The sequence below is a fragment of the Phascolarctos cinereus genome, unplaced genomic scaffold (assembly GCF_003287225.1).
Source record: "Phascolarctos cinereus isolate Bilbo 61053 unplaced genomic scaffold, phaCin_HiC Scaffold_9;HRSCAF=440, whole genome shotgun sequence".
NCBI classification, from domain to species: Eukaryota; Metazoa; Chordata; class Mammalia; order Diprotodontia; family Phascolarctidae; genus Phascolarctos; species Phascolarctos cinereus.
The window spans coordinates 258,589,031-258,610,564 of NW_027556402.1; the positions used below are offsets into that span (position 1 = coordinate 258,589,031).

Below are 21,534 nucleotides of genomic sequence, written 5' to 3' on the forward strand. Positions count from 1 at the left end.
ATCTAAAACAGGAGTCATCCCACCCCTTCCCACCACTCTTCCCAACTTGCTGAGCCTGCCCACGACACTGCCGTCCTCCCTCTCACCAGGTTTAAACCCTCGGTTTCATCCTCGGCTCTTCGAGTTCACACTGGGGGCCAGACTTCGCTGTTCCTCTTGCCACGACATTCCGTGCACCCATCCTCCCTCTCCCCCCCACTCATGGCCACCATCCTCGTTCACAGCATAAAAGGAGAAATGACAGCAACTAAACCGCTTCTTGGTCTTGGTCAACCGGCCTGAAGTGTCTTCCTCTACCAAATCCTAGTTTTGGACTAAATGATCTCAAAATCCTGTTTAATTCATTCCAATCCCACCAGGGAGTTCAACCCAATAAACATTTAAAGGCACATAACCTGTACAGGTCACTGGATCGTTTATGGTTCTGGGAAGAGAGTGGAGGGAAAAGCCAAAAAGGTGAGGAAAGAAGGGGTTGGGGAAACCTCTAGGACAGGTTGGAGGCATCAGACTAAATGAAGGTGACTTAGGGGAAGGGCCAGGGACCAGGAGAAGGCCAAGAGAACGAACCAGAAAAGACTCAAGTCCTTTCCTCAGTGTCTACAGAAATCAGAGAGAATCCTGCAGGAGTCAGCATGGACTGGAGGCTGCATCAAACTGAGACACCAGCAGTCTCGAGTGGCTGGCGGAGAAAGGCCTGGCCTGAGAAGGGCTGAACTTAGGCACCTGAGCAGGGAATGGAGAAACAAGGGAACCGCCAAAGAAATCACGTCTACAGCGGGAGTCAGTGCTCCGTGTCTGGAATCTGCACACCTCCTGAAAGTAGAGCCCAGGGGCTGCCTTCATGCCACCACTTGGGACTCACGCCCGAGGAAGGGGAAGCATGCCAAGACCCTCGTCAGCCAGCACTCACGCCGTGTTCCCACGCGCCATGACCCGGGCTCAGCAAGGGCGGCGGCGAGGCCGGCGGCAAGAGCGGGCAGCCTCTGACTCGGGCTGTCCCGGGGACAACCTTGCCAAGCAAAGGGGGTGAGCAGTCAGAAGGTAAAAGTCAAAATAAGCGCTGGCACAAGGGTGGCCTCTTCAGGATCTCATGTTTTATTAAATGAGCGTCTACAAAAATAAACCATATTACTCGTTAGACATCTCCGAAAGGATCTGACCCCAATGACGCCTGGCAGCACGCTGCATTACATAAATAGAACTAAGCTCAGGAAAAACGTCCGTCAGAAACCCCACAAACTTGGTGGCTGGCATTCTGACCACGACACGAAATGACAGAACGAGAGGAGGCGGCCCACGGGGGTCAGGACGCACCGCCTGATCTGGGGCAACGATTGCGGGCCCGGCCCGGCCCTGGGCCAACGTGCTTTTAAAGTAACGACAGACGAAGTAGCCATTCTTTAGTAATGATGGAACTAGGTACAAATGAAATCCTTTCAAGGCTGGCATTTCTCCTAAATTGCACCAAATTACTTTGGAAGCACTTGGTTTGGTCTTACAGGCAAACCGAAAGGAGAGGGAACAGGTCCCGAGACCTGAGTCGCCGCTCACACAAGTTCAGATCCGCGGGCAGCTGCCCCTCACATTTCTGAGTCTGCGTACATGCCATTGATTAAGTAGTCCACCTGGGTGTAGTCTTTCTTCTTGTAGCTCTCGTACGCCTGCACGGCCAGCAAGACCAAGATGGCGACGAAGAGCACGCTGCCAGCCAAGAGCATGGCCAACAGTAAGTTTTTATTGACCAGATGCTGGGCGAAGGGCGCAGTAGCGATCCACACGTACTGGATTTCTGGGACCGTCGGTGCAGATGTTTCGGGCATTGTGGGTGAGCTCTCCACTGGGACTTCAGGTGACATTGGGCTTAGGGTGGTTTGGGGGAGAGCTCTTTCTGTGTTCTGTGAAGTGCCTGAAGTCTCTGCGGCCTGGGCAACCGTGGCGGGCGTGGCAGTCGGCGTCACGTTGCGGTCTGTCGCCTGAGCAGCGAACGGCACTGGTTCTGGTTTGGCAGGGGACTCCACGCTGGTGCTGGTGGAGACGATGGGGGTGCTCGTGAATGATTCCGCCCTGGCTCTGGAGCTTAAGAGAATCGGGGACGAGGTGGTCATCGGGATCTCTGGATTCGACGGCCCCTCCAAAGACCCACCTTTAGGTGGGGTCCGCGAGCTGGATGTTGGACTAATTCCAGAATGCGTGGGCAGGGTCTGGACGGTGGCGCTGGTGGCAGAGCCGCTCGCTGCTTTTGGCCTGGTGACGGCGATTCCTGTTGGGGTGGGCGGTGAGTCGGCACGGCCATCTGTCTGGTCACGTGTCACCGGCAGGGAAGCAGAGCCCACTCTCGTACTCGGGGCCGACGCTGTCGTCCTCATCGCCACGGAGGTCTTTTCGGTGGCTCTCTGTCCCTGGGGCGTGGTGAGTGCTAAAGGCCTGCCCGTCGCAGCCGTTGAGGCCGGACCCAAAGAGGAAGAGTCATTTTGGGCAGCGGAAATGCTCACATCAGTATCGTTCAGAGTCTCAGTTCCGAGTTCTGTGTGGTTGCCAGCAGTCACCGTGACAGGAGGCACTGCTGGGATTAACTCTCCGGTCTTTCGGATGGTCTTGTGAGAGGGAAGGGCTGGAGAAGGCCCCGGGTCAGCACGAGTGAGCAAAGTTTCTGTGGTGGTGACACTGTTCCGTTTCTCTAGTGCATATTCTTAAAAAGAGAAAAGATGGGGAAAAAATCCAATCAGTTCTCAATTAGCCACAGCAAACCTCACTTTCCAAACCTTCCCTCTTCTGTGGCAGTGCCCACTCTGCAGAACGACCACACTCTCTGTCGGCCCTGCCACCTCACCCTTGATGATCTTCCCCACCTTGGTCCTTCTTGGCCTCTCTACAGCACTGTGAATCAGCCTCTGCGTCTACACTCTGCAAGCATTTATAAAGCCCCTACTATGTGCCCAAAGATAGTCCCTGCCCTTGAGGAGCTCACAGTCCAATAGTCCTGGATATGTTCTCCCTTCTGAGTTTTCACAATACTGCTCTGGAGGCTTAGAGGACAGAATGAGGGACTTGGAATCAGGAGACCGCAGACACTTCCTAGCTGTGTGACCTTTGGCAAGTCACCTAACCTTTCTGTGCCTGTCCTTATCTGTAAAATGGGTATAATGACAGCACCTAACTCATAAACCTGCTGTGAGACTCAAATGAGAAAGTAAATATAGGCAGAGGCCTTAGTCCTAAGGCACTTTATGAATGCTAGTCATCATCCATTATACTTTTTATCATGATTGTTTTTGTTCAGTCACTTTTCAGGTGTGTCCCACTCTTGGTGACCCCATTTGGGATTTTCTTGGCAAAGATACCGAGGGCTTTGCCACTTCCTTCCAGCTCATTTTACAGATGAGGAAACTGAGGCAAACAGGGTGAAGTGACTCACCCAGGAACTCAGGAACATGATTCTTCCTGCCTTCAGACCTGTGCTCTATCCACTGTGGCTCCCTCCTAGCTGCCCACACTGTGATTATGGCTGCTTCTCTCTAACCACTCCTCAGTGGGGGTGGTCCCCAAGACTCTGTCCGGGATCTTCTTCCCTTCTTTCTCTACACTTGTGACCTCACCACCTCTTAGGGGCTCCAGGGGGTTTGGCTCTAACTTAATGACCTCCAGATTCAGATTACCGGCCCTCGGCTTCCTTGCAAGCTCTAGTCGGCCTCACCCCCCGAGTGCCTGTCGGATGCTACCAGTCTTCTTTCCTGTGGGCACCTCACACTCCATGTCCCCCAAACTCTGCCCTCTCTTAAGCCCTCCTCGTCTCTTCCCTCTCCCTTACCCCACCTCTCTGATCAACTGTCAGCTGGGGGGGTTCTCAGCAGCCCCTCAGACACCCAGCCTCTTCTCTCCGCTCCCAAGCTCAGGCCTCATCCCCCCTCACCTGTATTCTTACAACAGGCCCCTTAGTGGCCTCCCTGCCTTAAACCACTCTCTGCCCCGGACCATCATTTGCCAAAAGCAGGTCTGTGCCCTTCACCCCCATTCCCAGTAAGCTCCAGATAATCCTCATTACAAACCCAACTTCTCTGGCATCTGACTTTGACCCCTGACTCACACCTGGTCTCAGCCTGCCTCTCACACTGCGTCATTCACACAGCCTTCTTCCTCCCCTGACCCCTCCTTAGGCCGGCTCCCCACTGCTGGGGACTCTCCTCCGCAGCCCTCCCAATCGCCGTGTACTTACTTTTCCACCGAGAAAGTGAGTGAGGATGTGCCCCGTGTCTGCGAGTGCTGGGACACCCAACACCCCCGAGCCCCCCGGCCACTGTCTCCCTTTATTAGCTCTAAGCTCCTTCAGGGACCGTTTGGTCTCCGGACCCCCAGCACCTGGCATGCTGCTTGGCACAGAGGGGGCACGAGATAAACACTTGCTGACTGACTGAGCATCGGACCAGAGAAGCCCTGTGAAACCCAAACACCCGTCTCCTTTCCATCCCAGCTCCAGGGAAGGTCTGGGGAAGAGATCACTCGGCTTAACCTGGTGCCTCACAGGAACAGGGAGAAGGGCCGGGGAGGAGGGCCAGGGATCTCCAGCTCCCCTCAAACCAGGCCTGCCCAGCAGTGGCGCAATGTAATGTAAATGTGTGCCTCCCTTCAAGATAACTCAGAATTCAAAACCCTGACTCTGTCAAACAAAGAAACCGAGGAAGGGCGAGTTTGTTTACTGCAAGGCTCCTTTGAAGAGCGTGCTCTTTCCAGCACACTTAAAGCTGGATTCCACTTCCAAAGAAGCTGAGAGGCTGGGGCATTCAGAAGGCCAGGCCAGGCCAGGCGGAAGCTGAGGAGGGCTAGAGCAGGCTTCCTGTCAACAACGCCCTGCAGAGCCTGGCCCGGCCCCCAAAACCCCGCAGTCCCTTCCTGACACTGTGGGAGGTAGGGACGCCGCCTCCTCCCCGGCTCCTTTGTGCTGCGAGCCGTCCTGTGGATAAGGGCCTGAGCTCCATAGTCCCCTGGGCTCAGCCACGCAGCCCCCGCTTTCTTAGCTTACTTTGGAGTGGACGCCACCTAGACATCCTGCTGAATAGCTCAGAACACAGAGCCCTAAAATGCCCAAGTACCTGTAACTAGTTCTTGAATATCCCGAGGTCTGGCATCCCGGCACACAGTTATCAGCGGACAGTCTAGGACAATACAATGTCCTGGCTCCTCTGTGGACAAACTGCAGAAACGGAGACCTACGAGCAATGCAGAGACCAGGCCTGGGCTAAGGGAAAGCCATCCTGGCCCAGAGCTACACAAAACAAGTATCAGCGGACTCCCTCCCAGCCCCTGAAGGTCACTGCTGGCAAGGGCCACAAAGGCCCCCGAGGGAGGGCGTCGGGCGGACGCCAGCCTTGAGTCTCCTTGGGGACCAACGCAGCTCTGCTGGTGCTTCAGGACACAGGGGCTGAGACCCCAGGAGTGGGGGACTCTGAGATCCCTTCAGGGCTCTGGAGACATCAGCCAGGAGAGGGTTTCCAATGCCCCAGTCCCAGCTCTTCCCCCTGCACCTCCAAATAAAATGAAAACACTCCTCTGAACAAGAAACAGGTCGTGCCAGAGTCCCGATGCATTTTTGTGCGTCCCTCCACACCTAAGCTAGGAAAGGTTTGTCACATAAAGGAGACCGAGTGTAGCCTTGAGAGGGGCTGAGGACGGGAGATAAAAAGCTGCAATCAGACACAGGCCTGCTTTCGTGATGCGTCTGCTCGGGCAGGGACCTTGACGTCAAACAGAACCTCCCCAGTTCATTCTGGGGACGAGGCATCTGGCACGCCCAGAGATGGACACGGTCTCACAATTCTGGACAGGCTGCTTTACCGAGTAGAGAAGGGCCTGTGGCATCAGAAGCACCAAACTTGGTCCCAGAGAAGTTGTGAGAAGATGCCCCACCCTCCTTTCCTTTCAGGCATGGGAGGCTAGAGGTATGGAACACGGCATATACTGGCAGAGTCCTGGCTGGCTGGTTTGGTGGCACTACTTTTTGACTCTGTTCCAAGACAAGGCTGCAGAGGAAAGGGGAAGAGTGACTTTTGCCCAGGTCCCTGGAAGCTCCTCACTCATCCCAGAAGGTCTCATCAGCCATGGCATTTTGGGCCCATGAGCTCCAAACCTGCACTGAAGGACAGAGCCCAGCCACAACATCTGTTTCTCACATGACTGCACTGCCTTGGGACTTCTCTGACTGACCCTTTGCCAGGCCCTCACTCCCACCCCTTTTTGGCCTCCTCTGGTGTCTAACCCTCCTCCGTTAGACTGTAAGCTCCTTGATGGCAGGGACTGTCTTTGTCTTTATTTGTATCTCAGTACAGTGCCTGGCACCTAACAGGTGTTTAATAAATGTTTACCGACTGGTGAAAGAGGAGAGATTGGGAAATGGAGGTGATGTAAAAATAAAATATACCAATAATGGTTTAATGAGGTCCCTTCTTCATAACATCTCTGGGTGTCAAGTAGTACAAGAATGTTACCCCGTTTTCCAAATAAGAAAACTGAGGCTCAGGAGACCCTAGCCTTAGTGCCTCCTCCTCAAAGGGCCCATGGAGGTCCAGGGACTTGCCCAAAGTTACAGAGACAGCAAGCATCGGAGACAGGATTGGAACCTGGATCGCCTGACTCCAGAATCAGTCAGCTCCCTTTTCATTACGACAAAGGAGAGAGGAAGAAATTTGCCTGAGGTCACATCCCTAGGAAGGGACAGAGGGTGACTCCCTCTATCACCTTCTGGCTGCTGATCTGTCTTTAGGTCAGATCTTGGCTCGGAAGCCGCCTGAGTCTTTGCCAAAGAGAGGGCAAAGAAAGCCTGCCCAGGAACAGGCACGTCCATGCCTCATGCCCGGTCCAGGGGCATCTGCTCACCTGCTGTGGCCGGATCTTGGCACACTTGGCTACACTGCTCCTGGCTCTGGACTCTCTGTATCTGGAGCACCCGGGCCCGGCTCTCTTTCAAGGAGGAAAGGCGATTCTCTGATAAGGACAAGGACAGGGAAGAAAGGCAAAGGAAGGTGATGGGTGCCCACATCTTGAAGGGGAGCTCTGAGCACGACGTGACGGTCTCCAAAGCTCCCGGGAGGAAGGTCCGGCTCCCAACACGCTTCTGCTCAAATGCGAGGCATCTGCAAACAAGAGGGCATGCTCGTTAAGGAGACATTCCCTGGAAAGGTGCACAAGGCTGGTGGCATCTGCCCAGGGCCGGGAATCCAAAGGATCGCTCGATACACTTGGGGGGCACCAGTCAGAGAACATGCCCCCGAGGGGTTCTGGAGCCCTGGATCCTGCACACGCAGTCACAGGAGGCGGCTGTGTGTCACGGGCAGAGTCAGGAGGACCCGAGGCCCATCCCGGCTCAGACACTGCCCAGCTGTGCAACCCTGGACAAGGTTCCTGAGCCCTCTGGGCCTCCGCCTTCTCATCTGTAACATGGGAAGGAGAAGGGCTGTCACAAAGATCCAGCGAGATCACATATGTGAAGCGCTCTGCAAACCTGAAAGTGAGACACCAGTGCCGGCGGCAACAGCAGCAAAGACTAGCTGTCTTTCTCACTCTCTGTTCAGTCGTGTCCAACTCTTCCTGACCCCCTCTGGGGTTTTCTTGGCAGAGATGCCAGAGGGGTTTGCCATTGCCTTCTCCAGCTCATTTACAGATGAGGAAACTGAGACAAACAGGTTGAAGTGACTGGTCCAGGGTCACACAACTAGGACATATCTGAGGCTGGATTTGAACTCATGAAGATGAGTCTCCGTGACCTGAAGTCACTCTGGCGGGACCTAGCTGCCCTCAAGTCATCCAAGAAGTTAGCTGGGGGGCTACTTCATCTCTCTTCAGTAACCCTCAAAGCACAGTGCCTTCTATACTGCTCTTAAATACCTGCTGAATGGAGGGATGGAGGGATGGATGGATGGAGGGATGGATGGATGGATGGATGGATGGATGGATGGATGGATGGAGGATGGATAGATGGATGGACAGATGGATGGATGGATGGAGGGATGGATGGATGGATGGATGGATGGATAGATGGATGGGTGGATTGGTGGATGGAGGGATGGATAGATGGATGGATGGATGGATAGAGGGATGGATAGATGGATGGATGGATGGGTGGATTGGTGGATGGATGGATGGGTGGATTGGTGGATGGATGGATGAGTGGATGGATGGATAGATGGATGAATGGATGGATAGATGGATGGACCAATGGATGGAGGGATGGATGGATGGATGGAGGGATGGATGGATGGGTGGATGAGTGGATGGATGGATGGATGGATGGATGGATAGATGGATGGATGGATAGATGGATGGATGGATGGATGGAGGGATGGATGGATGGGTGGATAGATGGAAGGATGGGTGGATTGGTGGATGGATGGGTGGATTGGTGGATGGATGGGTGGATGGATGGATGGATGGATGGAGCTGACACATCAGGAAGCCATTATGTAGCAAAGGAGGGAAAGTAGCTTGAAAGAAACAATCAACAGGTATTAATTAACGACCTGCTATATAAACACCATATCAAATGTGTGCTTCCAACTCGGGAAGAGGGAAACCTGAGAAGATAATGGGAAGGAGGGAGAGGGGAGGGCATTCTGTTTAAAATGACGATTCTCTCACTTTTGCCCCATAAAAACAGGCTCCTGGGGCTCCTGCCTGATTGAGGGGTGGATGCCAGTGAGACCACGAGACTTACCAGCCTCTTGGCGGCTCTAGCTCCCTTCCACGCTCACTCCAATGCCACCTCTGACCTGAGGCCTTTCCTCATTCACCAGATGCTGGGGCCACCCCCTGGAAACCACCTTGTATTGAATCTATCTGTGTTCTGGATGGACTCCTATGTGTACATGTGGGCTCCCCCATAGATTTCAAGTGGCCAATCCCTATCTCTGTACGGCCAGCGTGGCCCGGTCCCTGGCATGCAGCAGATGCTTATGGATCGAGTCCAATTAGTAAGCATTCACTGATCATCTGGCATGGGCCAGAGAAACACTAGAAGGGTCACGAGAGGGGAGTAAGAAGTACAGGGTTCCTACCTTCACAGACAGAATAGAAGTCTAGTCAAGGGAAACACACACACACACAGAAGGGAGAAAGGGAGGCCACAGTGGGGGCCACAAGGACCTGGAAGTCGAGGTAAGGAAGAACAGATGTAGGAAGAATGAGGCATAGGGAGAGAGAGCGCACTAGGGAGTCATGGGGGAGAGAGCACTAGGGAGTCACGGGGGGGGGAGCGCACTAGGGAGTCACGGGGGGGAGAGCGCACTAGGGAGTCACGGGGGGAGCGCACTAGGGAGTCACGGGGGGAGTGCACTAGGGAGTCACGGGGGAGAATTCTTGCAGCGGAATGCACTTGTAGATGCGAATCACAGGTGTGTTTGTCCCTGTGGGCGGCTGAGGTGGAGGAAGAACAAGGCGCCTCCCATGACACACAGGGAGAATGAAGGCTAGAGAGGCAGGCTGAGGCCGTAATGGGCAGAGCTCAGAAAGCCAGGTGGAGGACTCTGGACTTGACGCAATCTTGCCGGAGTTAGAAGGGTCACTGATACTGGGCAGGGAAGTCAACTTTCCCTTCTCCCTCTCCTGCCCTGAGTGGACGACCCAGAGTGATCGCCAGCCAATGGAGACCCTTCTCCCTGGAGACGGCAGTCTCCCTCCCCTCCTTTCACTGATGGCATTACGGGGTTTAAAACAGAAACAAATCCAAACCCCTCAAAAAACAGGAAAAGGGGCCTGAACAAAGCTGTACCTGGCATGTTGACCCCACAGCTGAACCAAGTAGCTTGGCTCCTCCCAGACACCAGGGCTGGGCCTCGTCTGCTTCTCCTGGTCAGTCTCCCATACTGACTTCCAGGTTGCCAGACTTCCCAGATGTCGAGGAATTTGGGGGCCTGAGACTGGCAGATTTCTTATTTCACATAGAGTGAGCGAGCACAGTGTGGCGTAGCGGTCGGAGAGCTGGCCTGAAAACCGACCTGTACTGCTTGGGTGCTGTTGGGTTAACCTCTCAGGGCTCAAGGTCAGAGGGGTCAAACTCAGACCGCCTGGGACCCAAGTGAAATACAATTGGGAGATGTTTAGCAAAATAAATGAAAGCACAACATAACCCAACAGAAATCCCACAGCTGCTCTGCATGGGTGGAAAGGGCTTCCTCCCCTAAGCATTCCACAGGGCCAGTCCTCAGCCCTTTGCAGAGGAGCCGCTGACTCCACCTGTAGCTGAGGGACACCTTTTCACTGTTTCCTCTACTAGCTACCAAGGCACTGCTCCCTGGTGCCGTAAGGGTGCCAAGCTTGGCCTTGGACAGGTCCTCCCAGCCCCAGAACTGCCTTGTCTTCCCAATGAGGAGGGAAGAGAAGCAGGGAGGGAATTTGAAACTCAAAATGTTTTTAAATGAATGCTAAAGATTTTTGACAGGTAATTGGAAAAAAAGAATCAAGCATCTGAAATCAACAATCCAGTCCCCTGTTTCCAGTTACCTGCTGGACAGCTCCAAGGAACTAGACACTCAATGAGTCCAAACTAGACTCAGCTTATTTCCCCTCAAATCCCTCCCTCCCCCAATCTCCCCCATTTCTGTCGGTAGCACCACCATCTTTCCAGACATGGACGTCTGCAGCCCTGGGGCGGGCTTGACTCCTTCCTCTTCCTTAGCCCCCACGCCCAATCACATGCCCATTTCTGTCCGTGCCATCTCTCCCCATCTCTCACTCACAAGACACGGCCTTTCCTTTAAATCAGCCTCGCATCATCTTGTCAATAGCCTTCCTGCTTCACTCTCTCTCCTCTCCAATCCACTCTCCGTGATATTTGTTCCAAAAACCAAAAAAGGTAGAAGCGCATCACCTCCTCAGCCAGAAACCTTTAGTGGCTCCCTTCTGCCTGGCACTGCGAGTGCTGCCTCCACTCCAGTCCTGCTGAACCACAGCCTCCTTCAGACGCTCTTGGTGGCAGGAACACTAACCTACCAGCTGTTCCACGCACACGACATTCCTTCCCACTCCCCCCCAGTGTCTACACTGCATGCCCTTTTCACCTCTGACTCACAGAATCTCCAGTTTGCCCCAAAGCACAGCTCAGATGCCACTCCCAGGTCCTGTTCCTGACACTATCTTGGCCATACGTATGCACCGAATGTACTCGGGTGTGTATATATTAAGGGCCCCAGTAAAACGTCATCTTCTCACTGCCAGGCAGTTTGGGTTTTCTCTTTGTAGGGTCGCGCTTGCATATACACGTCTCCTCAATTGGCCGAACGGTCATCGAGGGTCACCCTTGGGCCAGGCTGATGATGAGTCTCTGCACTGACCTGGTCGCGCGGGTCCCTGAACAGGTGTCTGAGCCGGCACCAGGCCTGTGGGAAAATCCTTTCCACTGCAGCTAGCGCTCAGGTACTCAGGATCACCTTCAAACCCCAGAAGGGACTTACCCACAAACATGTCAACTTTCACTGCAGGTGAGCGGCCTCCAGCTCTGACCTCCATTTCCAGCAGAGAACCCGGCTCCTTCCGGGAGCCTGTCCCATGTCACTAGTCATCTCCACGGTCATGAATGACTTTTCCTGTCCTTGGGGTGTGGTGGAGAGAGCGCAGGCATCAGGAGGCCCAGACTTTGGCCAGGGCTCAGCGCTCCTTTGCTACAGGACCCTGCACGATGGGCCACCTCTCCGCCCCTCAAATCCTTCTCTGCCAGAGGGGGATGGTGACAACTGCTCACTCCACCCATGGTCACAGGGATGTGGAGGAGCACGCAAGCGCCTGTAAAAGCTAAGGCACTAAAAGGTGAACCACAGGCTCATCATTCTGACTCCTGGCATTCCCTTCCCCTCTACCCTCCTCCTGTCTCCCTGCCCCCGCTCCACCTGACCATGTTCTGCACAAAGGAGGCATTCAGTCAATATTTGTTGACTGAATGAATAAACATTTGTTGAACAAACGCTGGGCTCTCCATCCATCAGCTCATCCTCATCCACGTTTTAATCACTCCGCTCCTTGGCAATCTCTGGCTCCTATAGCAAGCACAATTACTTCCTTAAAACATTACCATATCTTTCCTGACAAGTCTGTAGAACCCCCCCCCCCCCACCCCCCTGCCCTTCAGCACGGGCTCCTAGGCCCCACAGCTAACCAGCTCAGTATCAGAGCTGAGCTGTGGCTGAGGAGGAGATCTCTGGAGCTACTGCCTGTCTGAGCTAGCCAGGGGAAAGGCAGACGGGCCGTGAAGCACTTTCGCATATGTGAGCCCTGGGAAGGGTGGGGGGTGGCAGACCACGGGAAGATCTCATGAATGAAGGAGGGCTGTAAGAAGTATTGACAGATTCTGAAATGCCATTGAAAAAGAATGTCTTATTGCGTATACACAAAGCCTCGTATACAGCAGGAGCCCAGGAAATGTTTCTCTGATTGCTTGTGCTAGGCAAAGTCACAGGGAACTTGTATAGCCAGGAAACCAACCAGAAAATATGGCATCCTTCCTAAGACTGAGGGATGCAACCACCCCCCTTGTAATCCAGCCTAATCTCTTTTTCTCCATCTCCTCCCCAGCTGGGAGGGCAAGTATCGGGAAAAAAAGGGAGTTTCCCAGTAGCGGCAGCAGCAGCTGCAAACAGCAGGGGTTTAAGTAGGGACTGAAAGCAAGAGGTTTGGTGATACCAGACGAGGTGGTGAAGTCCATGCCCACCTTACAGAGGCTGCACCTGGGATACTTCTCAAGCTGCCACGTCAGCAGCAGCTGCCCGAGACCCCCCAGCGCCAACCTGACAGAGTTCAAGTTTGGGCGGAAGGTGGAGTGGGGGGCACTCACAGCTGCTGCCTCCAAGCCCTCTGGGTGTGCCTTCAGGCAGTGATCCCAAACCAGGGACCTTCTGGGAGGTTTCTGAAGAAAACTGAAAAGCTGGTGTTACATGCCACCCATTAGCTCTTTGGGCATTGTGTCGACTGTTTGTGCCTCTCTGCCCCGGGCACTAAGAGGCTACCCAGATCAGAGTTGGGGAAAGAAAGGTGAAATCCAATTCATATCTTTCAAAACAGGTATGGGAGGAGGAAAGAATTCTGCTTGTGACTTCCACAGTGTGCAACAATTACCTTTCTGCTACTACAACCTAACCACTATGTGAGCCAGGGGCTTCTCACTCCTAGGAGACGAGGTAAAGGGATTCAAGGAAAGTCTCTGAAGCCTTCAGGGCAGCAGGGAGAATGAAGCATTCCTTTAAAAGAATGGAAGAGACTGAGGCAGAGAGAAGTCCCAACTTGGGTCAGGAGTGTGGAGGGGGCAAGAACGGGATCCAGAGAAGAAACGGATGAAGAAGCACTGACTGTATGGAAAGGAGCAGTTAAGATGCTTTCCAGGCAGGTGGGAGCTTCTGGAAGAAGCCACGGTGGGCATCCAAGAAATGACCTCGGGGCCCCAAAGGGGCCTTGTAGTGGAGAGCAGAGAAAGGGGAGAGTCAGAAGGAGGAGAGGGAAGCGTTGAGGCTGCCCACGCCCTGCAGAAGTGATGTTAACAAAAGAGAAGTCTTCTGACTTCCAGACTTGTATCTGGGACATACAGGGGAGCCTCCCAAGGACCACTCCTCACTTCTCCTGACTCATGCGGGCACAAATGGTGCCATCGGAAGGCACACACAAAGCGTTACGAAGTCTTAGTCAGACAGGGAAGGTCTTAGGGCTGCAGGATCTAACGCATCCAAAGAAAGCCCGGCCATCCCCCAGAAGACTCGCCTGGAAGGGAAAGGGGAGGGCTTCGTTGGGGGTTTTAGCACCAGGTAGCTGGGGGTGGTAGAACGGCTGCCTCAGACAGTTAATAGGCTGTCTGGGGTGTATTAAAGGCGCTTCTGCTCAGCCTCAGGGAACAGTACAGGAGAGGAGGGAAGAAGCCAGGGGGAAACTTTGTGACAATCAAGGCTATTCCAAAGGCGAAAGGACTGCCCGGAGAGGTGGCTGGCTTCTCCTCCTCAGAGCTCCCAGAGAAGAACAATCACTGCATCTGGGACAGAATACGGGTTTCAAACACCTCAGTGTGCCTGCAGCCTGCCCCGGCCCACACGGCTCCCTGGTTCTGACTGGAAGGCAAGCTGGCCCGAGCCCAGCAGATACAGGTGAGGAAACGGAGGCCCGGGGGGTGGAGGGCCACACTCAGCATCACACAGCTAGGAAGCACCAGAGCTGGGACCCGGTCGAGGTTCTTTCCACTGGACCCACTGTCCTCACTCTGCTTTTTGGCTCGCCTGGCCCATCGGCAATGCCCTTCACTCTGCAGTGCAGGACCTTGTGACCCAGGACAAGAAGGAGCTGGGCCAACCACCCCACCCAAAAATGCAACAGCAACGGGTGCCTCTCCTGGCACCAAGCTCCAATGCAGGAACCAAAGCTGGAGTCATGACCGAGGACGGCAGAGATGAGCATGAAAAATTGTGTTTGGAAATTTTTAAAACCAAGCCTATGAAGAGAGCCTAACCGTTACACCTGCAAGCAGTTGCAAAGGAGAAATGGATCTTCCACAAGAACCGCAGGAGTACCTAGAAGGAAAGCAACAGACAGAGTCTGGGAGACAAAGCCCTAACCCTCACCTGAGTAACAGGGGCAAAACCCAAATTCTGGGGGGAAGAAGAGAAGGAAATATAAAACAAGCTGATTTTTAACAAGTCTAGATACTACGTGTCAAGAAATCCTAATGAAAACTGCTCAGATCTGCTTAAGGATGGGAGGGCAAAGTGAAGCCACTTCCCGAAAGAAACCCAAGGCCCAGGAATGCCACAGCCAAAATCTAGAGCTCACCCAAAAGTCAAAGAAAAAAAACCCTGCACGCATCCAGGAAGGAATCTGTCAGGATCACATGAGACCTGGCGCCTTCCACTCCAAATGAGAGAGCCTCAGCATTCCAAAAGGCCAATGATGGAGGCTTACAACCCAGGAAAACTCACCCTGCAAAGATGAGTACGATCCTACAGAAAAGAAAAAAAACGGACCTTCATGGAACTTTCAAGAATTTTAGATAGAAAGACCAGAGCTGAACTGTTGTTCACTTGTTTTCAGTCCTGTTTGAGTCTTTGTAACCCCATTTGGGCTTTTCTTGGCAGAGACACTGGAGGGGTTTGCCATTTCCTTCTCCAGCTCATTTTACAGATGAGGAAACTCAGGCAAAGTGGGGTGAAGTGACTTGCCCAGGGTCACCCAGCTAGGAAGTGTCTGAGGCTGGATTTGAACTCAGGAAGATGAGATGAGTCTCTACCTACTACACCATCCAGCTGTCCATTTCCAGACTGCCACGATAGTACTAACAACAACAGTAACAACCATATTCACAGTAGCTAGCATTTATAAATGCTTTTGGGTTGTGTAATGCTTTACAAGTATTGTCCCATTTTCTCCTCATAACAGCTCTGTGAGACAGGTGCTGTGACCATCCCCATTTTACAGATCAGGAAGCTGAAGCAGACAGAGGTTTAATGATCTGCCCTTCCTCCAGGCCCAGCCCTCTCTCCGCTGCTCCCCTGAGCTGCCTCCTTGCCATGAATGTCCTCCCCACATGGCTTCCCCACCCTGGTGATGCCCCCTACTCCAGCCGGGGCTGAAAGTCACCCACTCAGCCCGGCTGGGCCCAGCCTTCAAAAAGGCAGACACCCGTGGAGCCTCACAGAGAGCATTGGGCTTGCTCCAGTGTGTGTGTGGATTGGAACTCGGGAAGATGAGTCTTCCTGACTCCTGGCACTCTATCCACTCACTGCACCACCCAGCTGCCCCTAGAGCTGAACAGGAATTATGAAATACAAACACAATAACCCAAAGTAACTAAAAAAGGTCCATTTATCTGAGCAATGGAAGAGTCTGTATGATGACGCAGTGCTAACATTCTAAGGGTGGGAGAAAAACCAAGTGTCCCTACAGAACCTTAAGGTTTTCAAAAGATACTGAAGGGGTAGAAGAAGAGAAACAGGACCTGAAGAGCTGCTAGGTTCTGTCCTGGGAGTTTGAGGAGAGGAAAGAAAAGGGAGGGTAAAAGGAGGAAGAAGGGGAGGAAACTGTTATTTCTTCATAATTGGGGCATGTGAGAAAAAAGATACAAACGTGGAGGAAGGGGTGGGAGGAGAGAACAAGATGAGCCTCAGTCTTATCTGAAATGGGCAGAGGGGGATTGAATACACAGTTGGCTGAAGTAAAACATCAAACCCAATGTTTGGGTTTGGGGATGGCGATGAGGGCTAAAGGGAGGATAACAGAAGGGCCAACAAACTTCCTGATTCTTAAAGTGACATTTTTTAAAAAATTAATTTATGTTTAGTTTTCAATATTCAATTCCATAAGCTTTTGAATTTTACATTTTCTCTCCCTCTCTCCCCACCTCCCTCCCCTAGCAGGTGTGCAATCTGATATGGGCTTTACGTATACATTCTATTAACCATATTTTCACGTTAGTCATGTTGTAAAGAAGAATTAGAACCAATAGGAAGAACTACAACAAAGAAGAAACAAAACAGAAAAAAAAAAAAGAGCAAATAGTCTGCTTCGATCTGCGTTCAAACTCCACAGTTCTTTCTCTGGATGTGGATAATATTTTCCATCATGAGACTTTTGGAGCTGTCTTAGATCCTTGCATTGCTGAGAAGAGCTAAGTCTATCCAAGTTAGTCATCGCACACTGTGGCTGTTACTGTGTATAGCGTTCTGGTTCTGCTCACTTCACTCCACACCAGTCCGTACCAGGCTGAAAGGGATATTAAAAGGACAAAGAGCTAGACTCTGAGGGGTGCCATCAGCTGGGGAGCAGCAGGTCAGACTGTATATAAATATAATGGAATTTTAATGCACGAAGAAATGATGAGACAATTTCAGAGAATCCTGGGAAATGGGACTACAGCAAGTGAGTAGAAACAAGAGAACAGCTGACAGACCTGCAGCACAGTAAAGACAAACAGCTCTGAAGGATGGAAGAGCTCTGCTGATGCCTCAAGCAGCCCTATCCCCAGAGGCCGAAGTTCACTGGTGGCCTCCACCTCTGGGCAGTGCCGACCAAGGCAGACTTTTCTGATCGCGGCCCTTGAGGGTGGTCATTCATTCGCCTTAAATACTCTTATGTAACAAGAACATCTTTTCTCTAGATTTTTAACTGGGGCAAGGCATCGAGAGGTAGTCAGCAATGGTGCTGCACCCCATCATTTTTGAGCACTGAAGAATGTCTTTAATGCACAGAAGAGAATAGTAGAAAGCACAGAGAAGCAGAACAGTTTCAACAATAAGAGGTGGGATTCCTTACAAAATTTTTTTAAAGCAACCAGTATGAAATGGGCGATTTCTTGTGTTCTACTGTGTGTAGGGAAATGATCCTTACTTTGGTGTTTACATTCAGAATTTAAAAAGCAATGTGTAAAAACCAAAGCACCCAAAGCACCCCCCACCACCCACAGCCTGGCCACTGTGACAGGTGGCGTCCCCCACGCCTGGCTCAGCCGCCACCTTCCACAGGAAACCTTTCCCGACTCCCCCGGTCGGGTGCTTTTCTCCCCTCCACTGCTCCTCCACCCCCAGCAGATCGTAAGCTCCCTGAGGGCAGGGACTGTGCCTCATTTTCTGGGCACCCCACTGCCTAGTATGTAATAAATGCTTCTTGTGTAAGGGCTGTATAACTGGTTGAGTGGGATAATTGACAGCTAGGTGGCTCAGTGGATAGAGTTCTGGGCCTGGAGTCAAAAAGACCTGAGTTCAAATCCAGCCTCAGACACTGTGACCCTGGGCAAGTCACTTGACCTCCATTAGCCTTAATCCTCTGAAGAAGGAAGTGTCAAAGCCCTCCACTGAGACTATGACCCACGGGGCCACGAAGAGTCAGATACGACGGAACAAAAACATGTGGCTGAGTGGTGTGGCTACGGGTTAGACCAGGTCACCTCCAAAATTTCTTCTAATTCTGAGACTCAACTGGCTATCCATATTTCATCCTATACAAGGGTTCTTACCCAGGGGTCCCAGAACTTTGGCTAAACATTCTAAGAAGGGGTCCTTAGTTTTCACTGAATGGCTAAAAGGAAGGCAGGCCCAGGCCTGGGCCCCTGCTCACCCCAAATGGAGCAGGAGCTGGGAGCCACCAATAATTCTGAGCAGGGAGGTGACAAAGCCACATCCATCCCTTAGGAAGATTCCTTTAGCCGTGTTTGGAGGACCGATTGTAGGAGGAGAGACTGAAGCCGAGACGAATTAGGAGATTACTACAACACTCTAGAAGCAAAGTGATGGGGCCTGAATCAGGGAAGGGGCCAGATATGTGGAGAAAAGGGGATGGACTCGATTTTGTGAAGGCAAAATGGAAAAGACCTAGCATCCAACTGGATATGAGTGTGAGGCAAGGGAAGAGGAGAGGACACCAAGGTTGGGAACCTGGGTGACTGGGATAGTGGTGCGTCTCATTAAAAGAAAGGGACATTTAGAAGGACACGTTGTGTGGGAGAGAGGCTACCGAGTTTCATTAACTCCTGGGGAAGGGAAGGAGATCTGTGCAGGTTGCAGTGAGCCCAGAACACCTGCTTCACTCAGGTTTTTGGGCCCCTCCACTCCCTCCCCCCAGACCAACATGGCCACTGGAGTCATTTCAAAGAGCCGGGGTCACCAACCCTAGTCTTTCTAGTAAGATGATGCCCCCCCCCCACCCCAGGCCTTCCAGTCTGCCCAGCAGCTAAGTCTGTCTCCAAATCTAATGTGAGCACCTTAAGAACAGGGACTCTCAGTTCTCTATCTGTATGCCTGGCATTTAGCACCACCCTTGGCATACAGGAAGCACTTTGTGCTTTTTTATCACTCATGTTGGGGATGCCGAGTTTAAGAAGCTGCCAGGCCATCCAAGAGGAGCTGTCCAGAAGAGAGCCAGGACAGAGGACTGGAGTTGAGGGGAGAAATTCATGCTGGATGTGGAAATCTGACCATACTTCATATTCCCTCTCAAGGGTCCCTTCCAATGATCTGTGAGCCCATGGGAAAGGAGGGGATGACTGAATGAAGGAGCAAAGGGCCCAGGACGGAGCTTCTCAGGATTCATATAGGGATGATCAGACAGGTGACAGAGAACCAGGGCTCCCAAGAGCCAAGGGGAAGAGTGGGTGGCCAGGCATGCCAACGACGCAGAGAAGTCGGGTAAGATGAGGGCTGAACATGGCATGATTTAGCAAAAGCAGGTGAATGAATGAGGGAGGGAGAACTGGAGGCCCCACGGAAGACGCGGGATGGATTTAAGAGAACCAAGGCAAGGAGAAAGACTGAAGGGCAGATCATGTGACCAAGGAGGGGAATTTCATTCAGTACACGGGTAGCTGAGGTGGGGCAAAAATGGAAGGCCTGATGGATGACGTCTGGAGTACAGCCCGGACGGGACAGAGACGTGGCTGGCCTGGTTACCTTGCCTATCTCAAACAAAGGTTCTGGCAGGAACTCAGACATTTGAGGAGATATTTGCATGTATATTGAGGGCAGGGGGTGGGGTAAAGACTGTGAGGCAGGTACCGAATTCAGTGCCTGGCACATAGTAGGAGCTTAATAAATGTTTAACGATTAATTGATTGGAAGGAGAATAAATTGGAGGCCAGTAGGTTATAGCAAGAAGTTTTGGAGTGAATGACAGGCCCAACAGCACAAAGCAGGTGGGGGCCAGACCAAGCAGTCCATAGGGAAATGGAGCTAAGAGGGGCTGGGCAGTCAGGGATGAGGGAGATTTCTTTCATCCCAGAATGGAATTACCTTACTGTGAGGTTTTATTTCTGAAAGAGGAGATAATTCAATTCAATAAATATTTATTCAATGCCTACGCTTGTGTGAGGCACTGTGCCAGGCACAGGGCGTACAAAGAGGGTAGGCCCTGCTTCATGGAGCTCCTAATGCAGCGGCAAGGTCAGGGCATTTACACCAACAAATAAAGATGAAGCAGAACTGGATGGGGTATGGAGGAGGCCTTCATCACGCTGGGTCTGGGAGCACAAACACAGCCTGTGCCCTGGAGGAGCTCACACGGAGGAAAGCGGACAGAGGGGAGGCAGATTGGAAGGGGAGATGGGGAAAGGCCTCCTACACAGGGAGAGATTGGTGCTGAGCAGTAAAGGGGGCCAGCAGCTAAAGGCGGGGGCAGGCAGGTGCCACTGGCCTGGACATTACTGGAAGGGGAAGGATGGGAGCCGTGGGGCAGGGCTTGAACAGCCAAAGCAGAGGATTGTACAGCGGGTCTTGGAGGGGATAAAAAAGCAGCAGACAGCTCTGAGCAGGACGTGGCCCTGGCAGACGGAAACTTTGGGAGCCCGGAGCAGGAAAGAAGAGAGCTGGACAAGGGGCTTTAACGGAATTGTGGTGAAATGGGATGGCTGGGGCTCCCTGCTGGGAGGGCCCTTAGGGCATCCCCTGGCCAGCCTCCTCATTCGACAGACTGGGGGCCCTCAAGTTCCCCCTTTCCATGGTCTGTGTACGGTCCCTTAAGAAGCAGAGGGATGCTGTGAAAGGAGCCCCAGTCTGGGAGTCACAGGATCTGGGTTCCAATTCTGCTTCTGCTACTTCCTTCCTGAGGGGCACCAGCAATTGCCTAAACTCAGGCAGGCCTCCGTCCAATGAAAGGCTGGGCCCGGAAGATGCCCAAGTTCCCTTCGGCTGACGGGCACGCAAGTCGCGCTCTCTGCGCTGGTCCCCAGGCTCCGACCAGCACTGAGCAAGGGGCGCCCCTGGCAGAGGGAGCTCCCCTGCTCCCCCCCCCCCAGAGCTCTGCTAGTTCAGCCAAGGGGCAGAACGGCAAATCAAGAGTAACGAGGTTCTGGGTTCCAATCCTGTCCGACAACTATCACCTGTGCGTAACTGAGTAAATCATTCCCGTCTCTGGGCCTCAGTTTCCCCACTTGTAAAAGGAGGGGCTGGGTTGAGTGGCTTCCCTTCCAGCTGTAGACCGAGGGGGCCCTCCCCGGCCTCAGTTTCCCCAGCTGTCAAGTCATGGAGGCGGACCAGGGAATCTCTCAGTACCCTCCAACCCACACCCGGCGACACCGTCCGGGCGCCACGCGCACCACTCGTGCCGGGTCTTGGAGGCGAGGCTTTAGCCAAGTCTCGCGAGAGAAGCCGGGAGCCCCCCGCCCGCGACCACCTCCCTCCCGTCGCCCCTGGCAACAGCCCCTAGCAACCGGCCCCGGCATCAGCGAGGCTCTTACCGGGCGCAGCCCCGGCGGGGAGCGGCCGCCGCCACCCGCAGGATGCAGGTGGCGCGGGGGGACGCGGGTATGGAGCGTGACGGGAGTTGAGGACCCGGCCACGGGCGCCAGGCAGCCCCGGGCCTCGGCCTTGGCCTCGGCCCTAGCTCTGGCCCCGCCCCGCCCCGCCCCGGAAAAGACGTCACCCCAGGCCGGAAGTCGAGGGCGCGCCCGGCCCCGCCCCACAGGGCGCCACGTCCGCAGAGGGAGGGGGAGCCGGCCCGCCCCATCCTGTCCCCGGAGGAGCCTCCGCAAGGGGCCGGCGGCCTCCCGCCACCTCCACCGCCGCCGTCCGCCCGGTCCGGGGCCCGCGCCGGAAGCGAGGTGGG

General features: G+C 53.4%; 1 protein-coding gene across 2 annotated transcripts; it reads right to left on the minus strand.

Annotated features, from left to right (window-relative positions):
• Positions 1-1,074: 1,074 nt before the first annotated feature.
• Positions 1,075-21,525, minus strand: CUNH11orf24 (chromosome unknown C11orf24 homolog). Of its 2 annotated transcripts, none has more exons than XM_020968182.2 (4): positions 21,167-21,525; positions 6,868-7,124; positions 5,088-5,204; positions 1,075-2,689 (listed from the first exon to the last, which is right to left on the minus strand). In XM_020968182.2, the coding sequence occupies exons 1-4, from the start codon at positions 21,433-21,435 to the stop codon at positions 1,581-1,583; spliced, it is 1,752 nt and encodes a 583-aa protein (XP_020823841.1). In that variant the 5' UTR covers positions 21,436-21,525; the 3' UTR covers positions 1,075-1,580. The 2 variants fall into 2 exon arrangements, with proteins under 2 accessions (XP_020823841.1, XP_020823843.1); XM_020968184.2 differs by lacking the exon at positions 21,167-21,525 and adding an exon at positions 20,810-20,950.
• Positions 21,526-21,534: the final 9 nt, after the last annotated feature.

Excerpts from the sequence above, each read along its gene's own strand:
- CUNH11orf24 (XM_020968182.2), bottom strand. The coding sequence starts at position 21,435 with ATGGGGCGGGCCGGCTCCCCCTCCCTCTGCGGACGTGGCGCCCTGTGG. Across the intron at positions 7,125-21,166 it reads CCCCGCCGGGGCTGCGCCCG|ATGCCTCGCATTTGAGCAGA; the intron begins GTAAGAGCCTCG and ends TCTTGTTTGCAG. Across the intron at positions 2,690-5,087 it reads TATTCAAGAACTAGTTACAG|AATATGCACTAGAGAAACGG; the intron begins GTACTTGGGCAT and ends TCTCTTTTTAAG.